The sequence below is a fragment of the Phoxinus phoxinus genome (genome assembly GCF_949152265.1).
Source record: "Phoxinus phoxinus genome assembly, chromosome: 3".
NCBI classification, from domain to species: domain Eukaryota; kingdom Metazoa; phylum Chordata; class Actinopteri; order Cypriniformes; family Leuciscidae; genus Phoxinus; species Phoxinus phoxinus.
Genome location: NC_136878.1, coordinates 27,370,901 through 27,386,648, shown reverse-complemented (window position 1 = coordinate 27,386,648; position 15,748 = coordinate 27,370,901). Strand labels below are relative to the sequence as shown.

The 15,748-nt window shown below is 36.7% G+C and overlaps 1 protein-coding gene across 1 annotated transcript in view; it reads right to left on the bottom strand.

Annotated features, from left to right (window-relative positions):
* The window catches only part of tmem8b (transmembrane protein 8B), a 132,638-nt gene extending 117,160 nt beyond the window's left edge, over positions 1–15,478 (bottom strand). Inside the window, exon 1 of the mRNA XM_079607242.1 lies at positions 15,279–15,478. Coding sequence (XP_079463368.1) covers positions 15,279–15,363 — 85 coding nt within the window. The 5' untranslated portion in view covers positions 15,364–15,478. The remainder of the gene's footprint in view (positions 1–15,278) is intronic.
* Positions 15,479–15,748: the final 270 nt, after the last annotated feature.

Genomic DNA, 15,748 nt, shown 5'->3' with positions numbered 1-15,748 from the left:
TACAATAGTAATAGTGTGAACTATTATTATTATTTATTTTAATTAGTATTAATATGTGTTTTAAACACTATTCCTCAGCAGTATACAACCACAACCTTATGTTGACTGCTGAACCATGCAGATCAGAGGTTAATTATACAGTTATAACTTGTTCTTATTGACTGTCATTATCGGACTCGGGCTCGAACTGATATGGTTAAATTGACGGCATAGTTAGGATAGTTACAGCGCCTCAGGAAGCCTCCAGAGATACTTATTATAAGCGGTAGACCAATCAGCGCTTTTTGGAAGGCAGTTTTTAAAGAAACCGAAAGTTTAAAAAAAAACAGCTTTCAGGCATAGTGTGAAAACATGTGCCGCAACAATGTCAATTATAAGAAAAATAGTTTTTGAACATTAAATGATGTAACATATTCTAGTTGACCCCATAAACAAAAATATTAACTTGGAAATTAGCATAATAGGGGCCCTTTAAAAAAAAAAAATTCTGTTTTATATATAAGTCATTTATACCTGTGATGGCAAAGCTGAATTCTCAGTCTTTAGTATCTTCAATACTGTATCTTACTGACCCCACACTTTTTGAACTTCTTTAGAGTACTGTGCATAGACGGGTTTGTACAAACACTGAAACATGCATTATTAATGTATCGACAGCTTATAAAACATAAGCATTTTAAGTAAAAACAACTTAAGAGACATACGAATGTTTTCATTTTAGGCTAATTAATGGAATTAATAGGTTAATATAGTTTTATTCAATGACATTAATTATATGTTCAATGCCATCATTTTATACCAAATTTTCATCCTGTTCTGAGATATTTCTGGTGCCATTTTACAAAAAAATCTATAAAATAGCAAACCATGACTATGCAAATTAAATTTGAATATAATTAATATCTAATATAATAATAGAGAATCCATAATGATTTTTACATTTCTAAAGCTGTGCATGTATACGGATTCTGTGACAATTTCGATATTGAATGTTTTGTACAAATAATAAGATCTGTCTGGTTTTTGGCACTTGCTTTTTTCCTCCATTCTGATGTAGAACTATGCAGATGAAATTGCCAGCAACCAGCGGAAAAAAAGATGAGCAATCTCATCTTGAAATAAAATTACGAGGTGGCAGAGTAAAATATAAGATGTGAGATAATCAAGGACAAGGGTTTTCCACAGAAATGAGAAGCAGATGATGGGGGTAAAAAGTAATCCAATTAAGCAGCTCCCAGGAGGGAGGTCAGCACAGGACTTTATTAGGGTTCAGAGCAGGTCATTAAGCATTTATAACATTTCGGAAATGCAATTATATGACTACGAGGGACCTTTCTTTTGGTTATTATCCAGTAGCATTCAACTGAATGACTCGAGAAGCCCATCAGTCTCTGTGGCTCAGATCTGTCAGAGGTGTTATGATGGCCTTTCTAATGCGTTCTCAAGCTGCTGGGCTAGAAAGACACTCACAGAATTGCTGCAGAGCCCAATGATATGCTGTCTGCAGATTAGTAGCCCAGGGCTCACATTGATCTCCAGCAGCACGAGGAAGGTCTCTGTCCATGTTGTGGGGCTTATTGCTGTTACAGAGTTTCTGTAGCCCGGTATATAATTAGATTAATACTATTAAAAAGGTGTGTACAGTTTTAATCTGAGTTTAAGTAATGATTTGAAACACATTTCAGCTTGAAAATGTTGACGGGGGGTCATACGAATGGCTGACTCAAACAACTGTAATCTATTAAAGAACAAATATACTAAATGAAAAGGCCACCAGCGTGAAAATGGCAAGGCATCAATACAAAATAGCACACTGGCACTCAGCAGAACACTTCCTCTCAGCTGAGGTATGCTAATTACCTTCTAAACAAGCATTGTAGCATTGTTTCGGGTGCTAGCTTACAGGTTCAAAAAAAAAAAATATATATATATATATATATATATATATATATATATATATATTTTATGTTCACTCTTCATCCATCAAACCTTTAAAAAAAACAAGGCCTGCCAGGCCCATTTAATGCTGCCAAAAATGAAGCCTTGTCTCTGACGTTTGGCATATTGCACCTGACAGGACCCAGGGCAAAGACCGAGAGCCAATTTCAGCTTCTTGGCAGGGCTGCATTGAGAGTTCGGTGTGGCCTTGCTGAAAGGTGAAAGACTGTAATAAAGAAGATGTGAGCTTTTAATATTAATGTTAGCAAGGGGGAAAATGGAGACGTAGGATCTGGTATGAACAATTGAGAGGGCACTCAGAGAGGCCTAGAGTTTGGAGAACTGCTTGCCCGCTGGGTCGCGCGGCTCCGACTGTGTGCTGAGTGCAGGTCATTTTCACTGATTGAAGATTGTGGGACTAGCAAAGTATGCAAAAATACCTGAGCACTTCAATCATTCAATATTTAAATGCTATTAAAAAAAATGTGTTTGAAATTGAACGAGTAAAATAATATTTCAGTTTAGGTCACTTGACAGCATTTGTGGGATAATGTCAAATATAAACACTTAAAGTGAATGGTGAAATGCAAAGCACTTACATTAAATCTCCTGTTAAAACTGAGCTGTAAAGCTTTTAAATAATCTTTATAGTTGTTTTAGGGTTTATGGCGTCACATTGTCATGACAAAGTTTAGAAAAAGGTTAGTAAGTGATTTGTTTCACAGTAAAATCATGTTAACACATTTACATCTTGTGGCTATACTTTCGAAGCATTTATACTTATGAATCAATCAACAAGTCACAAGTTTTCTCGAGTCTCGACTGAGCTGAACCCACAATATTTCTTTAACACAATAAAAGGGAAAACTATCAAAAAATGAATCTACGCTACAATTTCAAAACCAATAAACTGTGCACTGCAGCGATGAAGTGATTTTGAGTCACTCTCTGATGCAGCCAAATGCCCTTATGCTCAGAGTCTGAAAAAAATCTTCCCCTATTGATTTCCTCTTTTGCCTTCCTTTGACACAGGCAGACCTCCTAAGGGGAGTTTCCTCATGCCCAGATGCCCCCAATAGCTTACTTTAGGTCATGAATCATTCAAAGCTTCTTCTGCTGAATAAAGACCCACGGCAGCAGTGCAAACAGCACAGGTTCAGAAGTGTGGTCGGCTCTGCTTTTAGGCACACAGAAGAGGATATACATTTTTTTTTTTTTTTTATAGCGTGGCGAATATGACTTTTGATCTTGTACTGAAACTGTTTTTAAAAGGAATACCTGTACAGTATACTGTACTTCCTATCAAAAAGAGATTTACAGAGATTTACTTTTAGCCAAAGGGAATTCATGACTTCAAGAGAACCAGCCTAAGGGGGTTTGCTAGTCTTAGCTGGTCTCTCAACTAGGCTAAATTGGTGTTAAGCTGGTCTATAGATGGTTGCCCGGCCTGGCAAAGCTAGTTTAACCAGCTGGTCTTCCAGACTGAAAAGATTAAAAGTGCCTGAACCAGCTCTAAAACCATTAAAACAGACCATTCTAACCAGTTTAGCCAGCCTGAGAGACCAGCAGACCACTTTAGGCTTTTTCCAGCAGGGAATGTAAAATAACTATATTTTTAATATACTCAAAGGCTTCCCAAAATGAGATATATGCTAATATCTCATCTGTAATCATTATGACTGGTACTATATTACAGCAATAAAACGCATTTATATTGCAGGTCTGCGTGTACCAATCTCCTTTTACTGAACTACAAATCTTAATTTAATTGAACTGAAAAAAATTATCACGATTTCCACAAAAATAGTAAGCAACTTTTTTCAACATTGACAATAATATGAACTGCGTCTTGAACACCAAATATTAATATTAGAATGATTTAGAATGACTTCTAAAGAATCATGTGACACTGTAGATTGGAGTAGTGGCTGCTGAAAATTCAGCTTTGCCAACACAGGAATAAACTGCATTTAAAAATATATATTCAAATAGAAAAAGAAAATTATAATAATAATAATTGGCAATATTGCTGTTTTACATTATTTTGATAAAATAAATGCATCCTTGGTGAGTTTAAAAAAATAAAAACACAGACAACCAACTTTTGAACGGTAGTTTACATAGACATGAAATATTGGCAATTAATTGGAACTGATAATCATGAATAAAAAAATATAAATATTATTACAATAAAAATATTAAATTAGTATTAAAAAAGGGTAAATAAAAACCAGCAAACCATGTACAATTGCTGAAATTTGCCCAAAAGACAGATAATCATGACAATGGCAGCAATAAAATGTATATTTATATTGCATGCTGCCCATATTAACTCAAAGCCAATTCATTGTTGGGCCATTTCAGCCATTATGACTTGCCCTTTTAAAAGGGAGCAGCAAAAAAATTCCTGTGACACTTGGGCATTGCATAAGCAATCAAAAAAGAAAAAGCCGAAAATACCACACTCAGAGATGTCACTGCCCAGACTAGGTCTGTTGGAAATAAGCTCAACACCCTTGGCAGACACAAAAAAGACGCTCGCTCGCCCACACACACACACACACACACACACAGGCTGCAGCAGCTCTGTGTGTGTGTAGGAATCCCCTCTCTGCCTCTCTGAGCTTGATGTAAATGGGCCTCTGGTGCGTTGATAATAATTAATGATAATAAGAGGAATGATGGATGACGTTGTTACTGCGCTAGCAGACACAGCAGAAAAGTTCTCTGCTTTTCCTTTCTCTCTGTAACTCGTTCTCCTCCTCTCAGCATCCAGACTATCCGTCCGCAATTTTATCTGTCAGGCCTCAGTTGCTCCTCAGCACACCAGCCGCTCTGGATGGCCACAGGCAAAGCAGCTGTCAGCCTCACGCTCTCGCTTTCGTCTCTCTCCATTTCTCTCTCCTGTCCTTGTCACTTTCTCAGCATTCATATTTACGCTCCCTCTTGCTTCCTCTCTCGCTATTTCGAGAGAAGATAAAGCATGGTCCATAGATATCCTAATGGAAAAAGTGACAGGGCCTGGTTTTGACCTTGGCTCATTGGAAAAATGCACCTCTACCTACATTTTTGCTAAACTCCAAAAACAGAAGTTTCCAAGTGAAAATAACACTAGTGTCAGTAAAACACCAACAACTTTAATTCCTTTTCACATCAAATATAATTACAGGGGCTTGATTAATATTGATTAATAAAGACTTATTTTCACATGGCTGCACAATACTATGTAATGACCCCCACTTTTCTCAGAAAAAAAAGTCATACAGGTTTGATGGTGAGTAAATGATGACAGAATTTTCTTTCTTTTTTTGGGTAACTATCCCTTTAATGTTCGCACACACTCTGTCACCATGTCCATCTCTCTTATGCAGACCAAAAGCAGGTGGTTCTTCCCCACCAAGAGTAGCACAATATCCCAGAGGAAACTTTAGTTAGGCTGGTGCTGGATTACATGTGGATTAGTGTTCCTAATGGCCCTGATCTCTCCTAATTCCCATCAATCCTTCTCATCTGAAACATGAAGAACGGAAAGAGGAATCACAAAAACCCAGCTTACGCAAATCGTAAATTTCGGTACGCACAGAATTTTCTGTATAACAGAAAGGCAAAGTCGCTCGGGTCAATGACATGACGTGTATATTTTTGTCTCTAAGTGAATTCTTTCCTTTTAAAATAATTTGATAAATTCATGACATGTAGCCTATCACTTTATCGCTATAAAAGGTATTTAGTTTGAATTAATTTTCAGTACATTCAAATAATAAATATTGTTTTATGTTTTGGTATCTTAAACCCGCAAAATATCAGGTGGAGCAACCGTGCAAATGAACAGACTAAGAATACAAAAAAAATGGTGTTTTAATAAGAAGAAAATCAAAATAAAATACTATGGCATAATTTGAAGTTTGAAACCTTTCATATAAACACATTTTATAAATATCAGTAGTTTTAAAGCTTTTGAGATAATTGAAAAACTTTTGTCAGAATTTGAATTTGATTCTCAAATGTCAGGATGGGACAACTGCAAACATGGCTCTTTTATTGTGAATTGATATGGTAATAACAGTAATCATGTTAATGCGGCATCTAGAGGAGAAAACGATTGCTGATAAAAACAGCTACTTTCAAGTATGTGTTAGGCTGGTACACTTTCCATGTCCGTGGTACAACCAATGTAAAACTAGGTAACTGCTATTTTATCATAAACTTATTTATTGTATTTAAAAAGTATACTATGAGCAAAAAGTAATACAGGCATCCAAGTAGGAGCCTGTTCAAAGTTGCAAAAGTCAGGTGGTGCAACTGCAATGAATGTCCCTATGAAATAATAATAAGAAGAATTAAGCTAAATAAATAATACATTTAAGCTAAGATTGTTCTAAAGTGTAGTTTTAAGCTAAATATATTTTGCATTTTCAATTATTTTCATGATAATAAGATTAATAATTTTAGATGCATCATCATATCAAGTAAAGGAAAGTCGGTCACACTTTATATTCTTTCTGTTATTTCTGTTTCTGCCTTTCTGTTATACAGAAAATTCAGTGCGTACCGAAATTTACGATTTGCGTAAGCTGGGTTTTTGTGATTCCTCTTTCCGTTCTTCATGTTTCAGATGAGAAGGATTGATTAAAGTGTCTTTAATCACTATTTACTCACATGCAAACAAAATGTTTAGGTATGATGTACTTCATGAGGTGGGATACGAGTAAGGTACACGTTTGTGTAGGTTTAACGGTGGGTTAATATTTAAGGGATTAAGGGGTAAGCAAAGAGTCAACAGATGCCATTACAGAAATTAATTACAGATGTAATATGCAGGCTTTTTTTTAAGTACAATGTAAAACATGCATATGTACATAATAAGTGCATTGTATCAAGTGATTAATTTAAATGTTAGTACATGGTAGTTAAAGAGAACTCAGCACGACAGGGAGCGCATTAAAAATGATCCGGCTGCAAGAGAAGCATATCTTGCAGAAAGAAAAGAGAGGTGATGAATCTTTATCAGTTATTAGCCTATACAGTGTTCCATTAAAGTTGCTATGTCTTAAACATTTTGATGAATGCATTTTTTATTTAAGCTGATAATTTTTTTTGTATCAATATAAAACATGACTTTGTTGTTCTTCAATCACATTACAGTGTTTTCTAACCAACCTACTGCACTGGACTATTCCCAGTCATTATTAATGTTGTCAAGTGGCACAACTAATATTCATCATGTAAACTCTTGATTTAAACTTCCTGACCACTAGAATGCAATAATTATTAATTAATATGAATAAAATACACAATCACAAAATAATAATGTGTAAGACGCTGTAGACACTATAAGGTTTACTTTGCTAAAATTTCACAATAAATATGAATATAGGAGGGAAATATAGTATCCAGGACAATGAAACTGAAACACTGCAATAATGATAATACAACGATAATAGACGTTCTTCTGGGTGGCAAAAGCCGAAGCGTTCCTATGGCAACGCTAGTAAATTGCTTGGAAAGGAGACCCACCGTCGGCAGTAAAAAATTTATAAAAATTTTTTTTTTTATAATATAATGAATTTTTTATCATAATAACAACCGTATTTAATGAAGTAAGTAAAAAAAATATAATAAATATGTGATATATTGGAGGCCTAAGGTTACACATAATTAGCAAAATTCTCTCTATACAGCTCTTTTTTCTAGACAAAATAACGTGCTATATATCATGGTCATTAAATGGCATACCTGGGGTTAATGTTATGTGACATAATTCTTCTCCAGTTGTTATATTGACCTTTTTGTGCGGTTGAAAAACACTGATTGGTCGATATTAAGTATGAGGAATATACATTTTGGAAAAATGCTCTGCTATGATTTTGTACGACACGACGTCCACTCATTATAACCTCCTCACAGGAAATCGATAAATCCCTACACCTTTTGCTGTATATCTGGCAGCGCAACCCCAAACACAACACGTTTTCATCATCGTTTCAACTTTGATCAACAACAATGTTTTTAACTATGTAACGGTTACAGTAGCCGGCTGGATCTCTTCAGTTAGTCAGTAGAAGCAGCTCGCGTTCTGCCACCCGGAAGTATCTTGGTGCCTGTTTACAAACATTCTGAAATGCCGTTAAGTATTGGATGTTTCACACCTATATATGAGTGGTTTGTGGCTAATCTTCACTGATTTTACATTCCATCAGTAAGAGTGTGAAGGTTGACTTAGCAGAGCAATCGCACAGCTAGGATACAGGAGATATTGTTGGGTGCATGTCTCACTGGCTCATTTGTGACCAGAACAGCAAGTCTTTGTGGTGTATTGAGAGCTATGGTATTCATGGTAATGTCGGCATACAACACATACTGTAGGATGAACCACATCCAACAGGAGTAACTGTCGACGCAAGATGAGGCTGTCTGAAAGGGATGTCCAGGTACTAACCCGGATTGTATCCAAAACACATAAAAGCATAGCCGCCAAACTCACTGTAGAATAAAATGCCCACCTCGACTCTCCTCTTTCCACCAAAACTGTTCGTCGGGAGCTTCACAGAGTCAATATTCATGGTCGTGCAGCTATATCCAAACCTTGGCTCGCTTGTGCCAATGCCAAATGTTGGTTTCAATGGTGCTGACAAGAGTGCAAATCATGGGCTCTGGACAATATGAGACATCTATTGTTCAGGTGTTGAGTCCACCACCTTTCCCACATCTGTGGGAGATACGGTGTGGAGAACCCCAAAGAGGCTCAACACCCAGATTGTGTCCGCCCAGAGTGAAGCACAGGGTGGATCAGTGATGGTTTGGGCTGCAATATCATGGCATTCCCAACTGTGCTTGATGAGCGTGTCACTGCTAAGTACTACCAAACCATTCAGGAGCAGCAAACCTTTTTTGAAGCTTTATTTGTCATTGATCCGCTCGTTAACGATTTTCAAAAAATGTTCCTCTAAGCCATTGAACTCAATACATTCCGTAATCAAGAACTTGAACTTGACTCTTGAACTTGAGTCTTTCGGAATTGAAACAAGAACTTTCCTCTTCAGACGGTTCCTCTAATTAATGTTTTCTTGAGGATGAGAGAAATGTGTCGCGGTAACCTTTCACAGCAAGCTGCGTGAATTGGAGGATAGTGTCATGGGGAGCAACAGTGTGACTGAAAAAAAGAAGGCATAAGAGATTCTGATGAGAGAAAGAGAGCTCTTTTCCCCTGGTAGCAGTTGGTGACTCAGTAAGAGAACGGATGTGCAGAGCCGAGTGCAATTAGCAAAGTGGCCCTAATGCCAAAATCACACAGAGAGAAGCAGAGGATGACAGACCAGCCCTCTGGAGTAGAACACAAGCCCCGGTACAGTGTACATCGCACCGTACATCTCCTCATTCCAGCAACAGCGAGGGGAGTATTGCTGGTGTAAATTGAATAAAGCCGCTGGATCAGAAGGTGGCACTCAAAACAAATGCAATCTGATAATGCCATCCTCCTTTCTACTCAATACGTTTTTTTTGTTGGTGTTATGCTCAAAAGCGTTTAGAATCACTTCAGCTGTCACTCGCACAAGTGCCGTCAGTGTCAGTTAATGGACGGCTTTATATTACATTTTGGTTTTGACTGTTTTTTTGTGATCCTTAAAGTGATTCATGGTAAAGATAGCTTGGCAGTAATAAATGACAAACAGGTTGTCTGATGCAGATATAATAAAGTCAAAGTCGTAAAACTGTCACCTTCACGAATAAGCTAAAACCAAGAACATATTTGCCTTCATCAGTTACCTTCTGGATTTCCTGACAGTAGCAGTTAGCGTTTTCTTGCTCTCTCTGCATATATGTATACATGTTTGTTTTATTGTTGTTGTTGTTTTTAGATTAACATCAGGACTGCATTGTACACATTACTTGTACAACATATTTTCACCCACTTGGTGAAGGTTTTTTTTTATGATGTTTTGTGCACTACTTTAGTTTTGAAATTGCTGAACATTATTTTCACAGTCAGACTGATCTTTAAGGTCGTAAGCTATTTCATAGGTTTCTAAAACAAAACAAAAAAATTTGCTTTGAATTATCCCACGATGATGATTCATTCATAATGACTCATCCTTGCTAAGTAGTATTGGAAAGTGAATTTTTTAGTCTTTTAGTGACCCTGGAAAATGTCTTGGTTTTAGCACCAGGTTTTGCTCCACACCTTATTGGCACGCATCTGGCACTTAGTGCGACTAAGGTTATAAGCAACAACAACAAAAAAGAGAGCAGAAGGTTAAAAGAATCTACATTATGACTTAGTCACATGAACACAGTACATTTTCCGCTGGTTTTGAATATTAAATAGAACAAATATTTGTGCTTATTGTTTCTTAAATCATATGATTATACTTTTTGTGATGGGTTAATTAATGAAAAATAATGTTTTGGCATTATCAATAGTCAATTAGCAAATATGCACAGAAAAACACATCTAAAATAAAAAAGGCCTAATGTATTTCAAGTAGTAACTTGTTTTGTAAATATAAATTATTTAAACTGACTACATCAGTTCACTCATACACCAATGCAATTCATTTTTAGGGGTCAGATCAGGTACTGGTAGAGCCAACCCAATCTCACGGCAATTCGTACGCATTTTACGAGCTGGCTAATTCGTATGAATTCGTACCTCACCTCACACCTCATACTCACTCGTACGAATTGGTCGTGGTAGAGCACATTTTGAGTCATGAAATCTTGAACCTGATTAAATAATCTCTGCTATTTGTATGCTGTGTGTTAAGCACAAAAGATATTAGTTATTACTGCACTTTTCAAGAATACACAAATAATTTCAGGATTTAAGAAAAAGTGAAATCCGTCATTATGTGTGACCATATTCATAGATCTTTCTAAGGCATTTTATGCAATACAATTTCAGAGAGCTTGTTTTGTTCTTTGTCTGGTTGTGCCAATTAACAACTGCATAATTTCCTTTCATTTCCTTGATTTTTGTGCCCTTACATTCAGAAGTTAGCTAGATGATTACTGTTGTTGTTCTTCTAGCTATTTTTCTGGCAAAGCAAGAAGAATTTGAGAAACATTCGTTATATAAAATGCAACAGACCTTAGGACATTATGAATTATTTTTCTCAATAAAGGAAGAAGCCACAAGGATGCCCCAAACATAAGATCTTGAGGAACAGATCTAGGAAGCTAGAAGGTTTCCATCTGTAAAAACTTCGCAGGGCTCCATATATTATTTATAAATGCTTTCTTTCCTCATCTTTATTTCTTTATCACTGACTGTACGATTTTCCCACAGTTTGGATGCAACATGACTCAACCATCTGAAGAACTTTTTGACAGTGCACAACAATTTAGACATCACAAAAGCAGACTTCCATTAGTTACCGGAGACTTTGAGATTAGCAGCTCGGTGCGGTGCATATTGAATTATGCGATGGCGTCGCATCAATCAGAGAGCAGTGACGCGCATTCAGCGGACTGAGCAAAGTAATGAAGCCCTAAATCTCCCTGCGGGTTTGTTGTGGCGCCGTTCATCTTGCAGCGTTTTAATTGATTTCAGACTTGCACGCGAGTAAAGGTGATATGCGTTGCTGCTCGGGGACAGCTGATGAAACCCAGGTTTACGCTGCACAGGAGTGTAACTAAAGCAAGGATGTGGAGACTTTGTGGGATATTATTTCACATTCATAAAAAATTATTGTCTATATAAAGAAAGGCCTCACACAAAAGCACAGAAGAGATGTAGTGTATTTCAGAAGTATAGTATAGTATAGTAGAGTAGAGTAGAGTAGAGTAGAGTAGAGTAGAGTAGAGTAGAATAGAGTAGAGTAGAATAGCAATGGGTTCCCTCAGAAAATTCCTAAGGGTCTGCAGAATAGCGCTTTGGATTTCTGAGTAAAAATTTGGTCAGTGATTACTTGAAGAGACATAAAATACCTCAAGTGAATTAAAAAAAATTATTTATTTTTTGTATTGCCATATTATCATCAATTGCTATTTTCATGGCAAACCAAAGTATTTTTAAAGCAACACATAATAGTTAAACAGGCTTCTTGCAACATTGCGATAACAGCTATTGTGGGGCTGTAAACGATTAATCGCGATTAATCGAATTCAAGATAAAAGTTTGTATTTACATAATATATGTGTGTATTGTGTATAATTATTTTGTATACTGTATATAAATACACACACATGCATGTACTGTATATATTTAAGAAAAAATGTTTATTTATATATAAAATAGTTGTATTAATATATAATATAAATCATATAAAAATATATATGCATTATATAAATGCAAATATTTCTCAAATATATACATGCATGTGTGTGTATTTATATATACAAAATAATTATACACAATACACACACATATATTATGTAAACACAAACTTTTATTTTGGATTCGATTAATCGCGATTAATCGTTTACAGCCCTATAGATAAATGATCTATTACAGCCATAAGCTATTTAAGAACTTTGCTAAAAATGTGCTAAAAATTCTAAATGTTTTGAATTATGATATTGTTGTTTGCTTCAAAAATGTAAGATACTAGCAAATTGCTATATAAAGAGCACAACAATTGTCCAATTTGTCAAGTACATAAATTCACATCCTTGAGTCAGTTTTAGTTTTTTGTTTAGAAACATCCATTTAAAAACCCGACAGCAGCTTCATAACTCAGGTATGATGCAAAACATGAAACTCTCTTAAAATAATGTTAACCACAGAACTTTTTTTCTACTCTATATTACTCATAAATTATAAACCAATCTAAAAACCGATAAGAAATCCACAGTCCAAATGATCCAGTTTGGCCAACAAACTGACATCACACAATTAGACTATTGGTTTCACAACAGGAAAAAAATCTTCACTGGTCACTCCACATCTAAACTCCTGATAGAGATGAGCCACGACAACGGCTGTCATCCTCGTGTGTTTAACGGAGTTCAGTTCAATAATAACACGTCACCTACTTACACAGTAAATGTGAGTGTTAAGTAATGTACTAGCACTCAGTGCAAAGCTTCCCTTCACGGGTCAAGTCTCGGCATAATGGGATCTCACAAGCATGCCTCGTTTTGACAGAAAAGTCACTATCACATTCGAAATACTAAAAGGTTGATTAGATAGATAGATAGATAGATAGATAGATAGAGAGAGAGATAGAGAGAGAGAGAGAGAGAGAGAGATAGATAGATAGATAGATAGATAGATAGATAGATAGATAGATAGATAGATAGATAGATAGATAGATAGATAGATAAGATATATATATATTTGTCCCAGCAAATCCCATCTTGACTGCAACAGATAAAAATAGGACAGAGGGTAAGATCGAACTGAGTCAAAACATTAAGAGGTGTGAGCGACTCCAGACCGAACAACTAAGACAGAGGCACAGTCGGTAAGCTGAAAGTCTCTTCTCTCACTCACTGAGTCACAGCCCTGCTCTTTGTCTACGTCTGTCACATTGAACTGTTTTCTTTGGTCTGCTCTGAATTGTTCTCCCATGAGACTGGATGGCTCATTGGTCTTGCTCCTTTGTGCTAGCCTCAGAGCATCACTCCGTTCCTGCGGCTTGTCAATACTGTGATCAATGCGAGTGCGCAGCCAAGTCCTGTGACTGGCGGATCTCCTTGCAATGTGTTTGCTGCCCTGTTAATCAAGTGATGTTTATGAATTGCTCATGCATTATGAATCTCGTCAGCAGTAAGTAAAGTAGACACACACAAAAATGAAAGGAGAATGCATTCAGTGGAAATGGGAAACATTTTCCCCAATAGACAACGCTCCTCGTTGCACACGCAGTGCCGTTTTGTACAAAATAAGGAGTGCAAAGTCAAGATTCAAGAATTTCTGTATAAGGTCAAAAAGTTAAAAGAATCTCCACTTCAAAATAATAATGCTTATGGTAAATAATATAAAATCTAAAACTTAACGTTAATTGCTACCTTCAATTTGTAAGTAAAAATCAAAGTGGGGTTACACTTTATTTTAAGGTGTCATTGTTACAGTGTAATTGTATAGAAGTACTGAGTAATATCAACTAACAACATGTCCTACTTACTATACGGTTAGGGTAGGATTTGGTTGAGGGTTAGTTGCATGTAATTTTGCATTATTTGCTGTTATTACTACATGTAACATGTAACAAGGACACTGTAAAATAAAGTGTTCAAATATTTACTCGTCTTTTTAACTATAAATGAAAAATTACAGAATTACAGAATCTGTGGATGAAAAAAATAATTGTTATAATAATAGGCTAATAAAAATGAAAACATTATACAATGCATAATATAAATACATTTTCACCAATTTCCTTTTTTTTCCCAAACCAACAACTGCACGCTAAGCTTGTCAGGTTTGCAAAATTAACCAGCATTATAATAATAATAATAATATACTATTCAGTATAATAATATTATTCTATTTTAAGTTTGTGATGGGTGCTACTGTTCGTAATCAAACAATTATTATCCATGTATAATGGGACGGAGTAAAAATAAAGTACAGAAGACAAACGAGACCACAGTGCATGTTATTCCTTAAGCACAGGAAGTCCGTGAAGTCCGTGTCGGAGCTCAAGTACAGCTGACAGTAAAGCAGCACAGCATCCATCAGATGCGCTTTCAGGCACGGCAGCGCAGGTATTGTCTTGCTCTGGCAGCCAGATTTACTTCCTTATCGATGCGATCTACAAATACATCTCGAGATAAACAAGAAACAACTCGGCGCTCTTCTAGCGCTATCAAGCGTTTGATGACTAGAGGTAAGTCTCGAGACTTGCACGCTGACATTAAAAAGCAATAATTGGATAATTGGCCTACATATTTCCCGAAGGCAAGTGATGCTGATACTATGGGAATCACGCTAAACTAAAACTGCCTATTGGCTACGAGAGAATAAAACTATAAACAAATATTAAAACAATATAAGCCAGTATACACTAGGGATTTAAGGCAATAAAGTGCGGTTCGATACGGAACATAATACCTACTTTGCTCTCAGTTTAGCCCGAGATTATACTACGATATAAGTCTTGCTAGACATAAAGAAGCATCCACTTCTCGCGCGAAGCTCCTCAAGAATGTAGCACACACTGTAGTCTGTGCTTTATCCTCGGGGATGTGCCTAGGACAACATTAAAGCATAGAATAAGACACCAGCGCAAAGAAGAAACGCATTCCAGCTGCTGTGTGGCCAAAGTGCACTAGCATTGACTGTGATATAGGCTACGGCCAAGCCATTCAGTGCTGAATAGTTCAGCACCAGCACAAAGGACAGCTCCGCTGCATCAAGATAGAGATCTCACTTCAACCCTCACTGAGCGACTCACCTCCGAGAGAGCAGAGCAAGGTGTAAACAAGCAACAGGATCTCCAGGCGGCCCATCCCCGACCTAAACCCTTCCAGCCACCACATCGTGATAAACTGACTGTTTACGCCCCGACGGCACGGACGCGATTTTTATATCGCTACGCTTGTCCACATTTTCAGCTCTTGCAACGGACCAGCTGTTCGCGCATGACGTAATAGTGAAGAGGCTATTCCGAGAAAGCCCCGCCCCATCTCTGCAGTGATTGGAGGTTCGCCACACATCCATTCAATTGATTGGCGGATGAAAACGTCGGTCAAAGGGACTGGCGTCTCGCTCTGTCCTGGTAGGAGACATGAGCAGTTTGTCCGACAAATGAGCAGCATTTCAAGTTTACTTCCTCAAGAAACAAGTTACAGCGATGGTGCTCCGTGCATTTTATTTCCAAGAAACCTTTTTATGGCTGTAGGACTAATTTAATTAATTTAATAT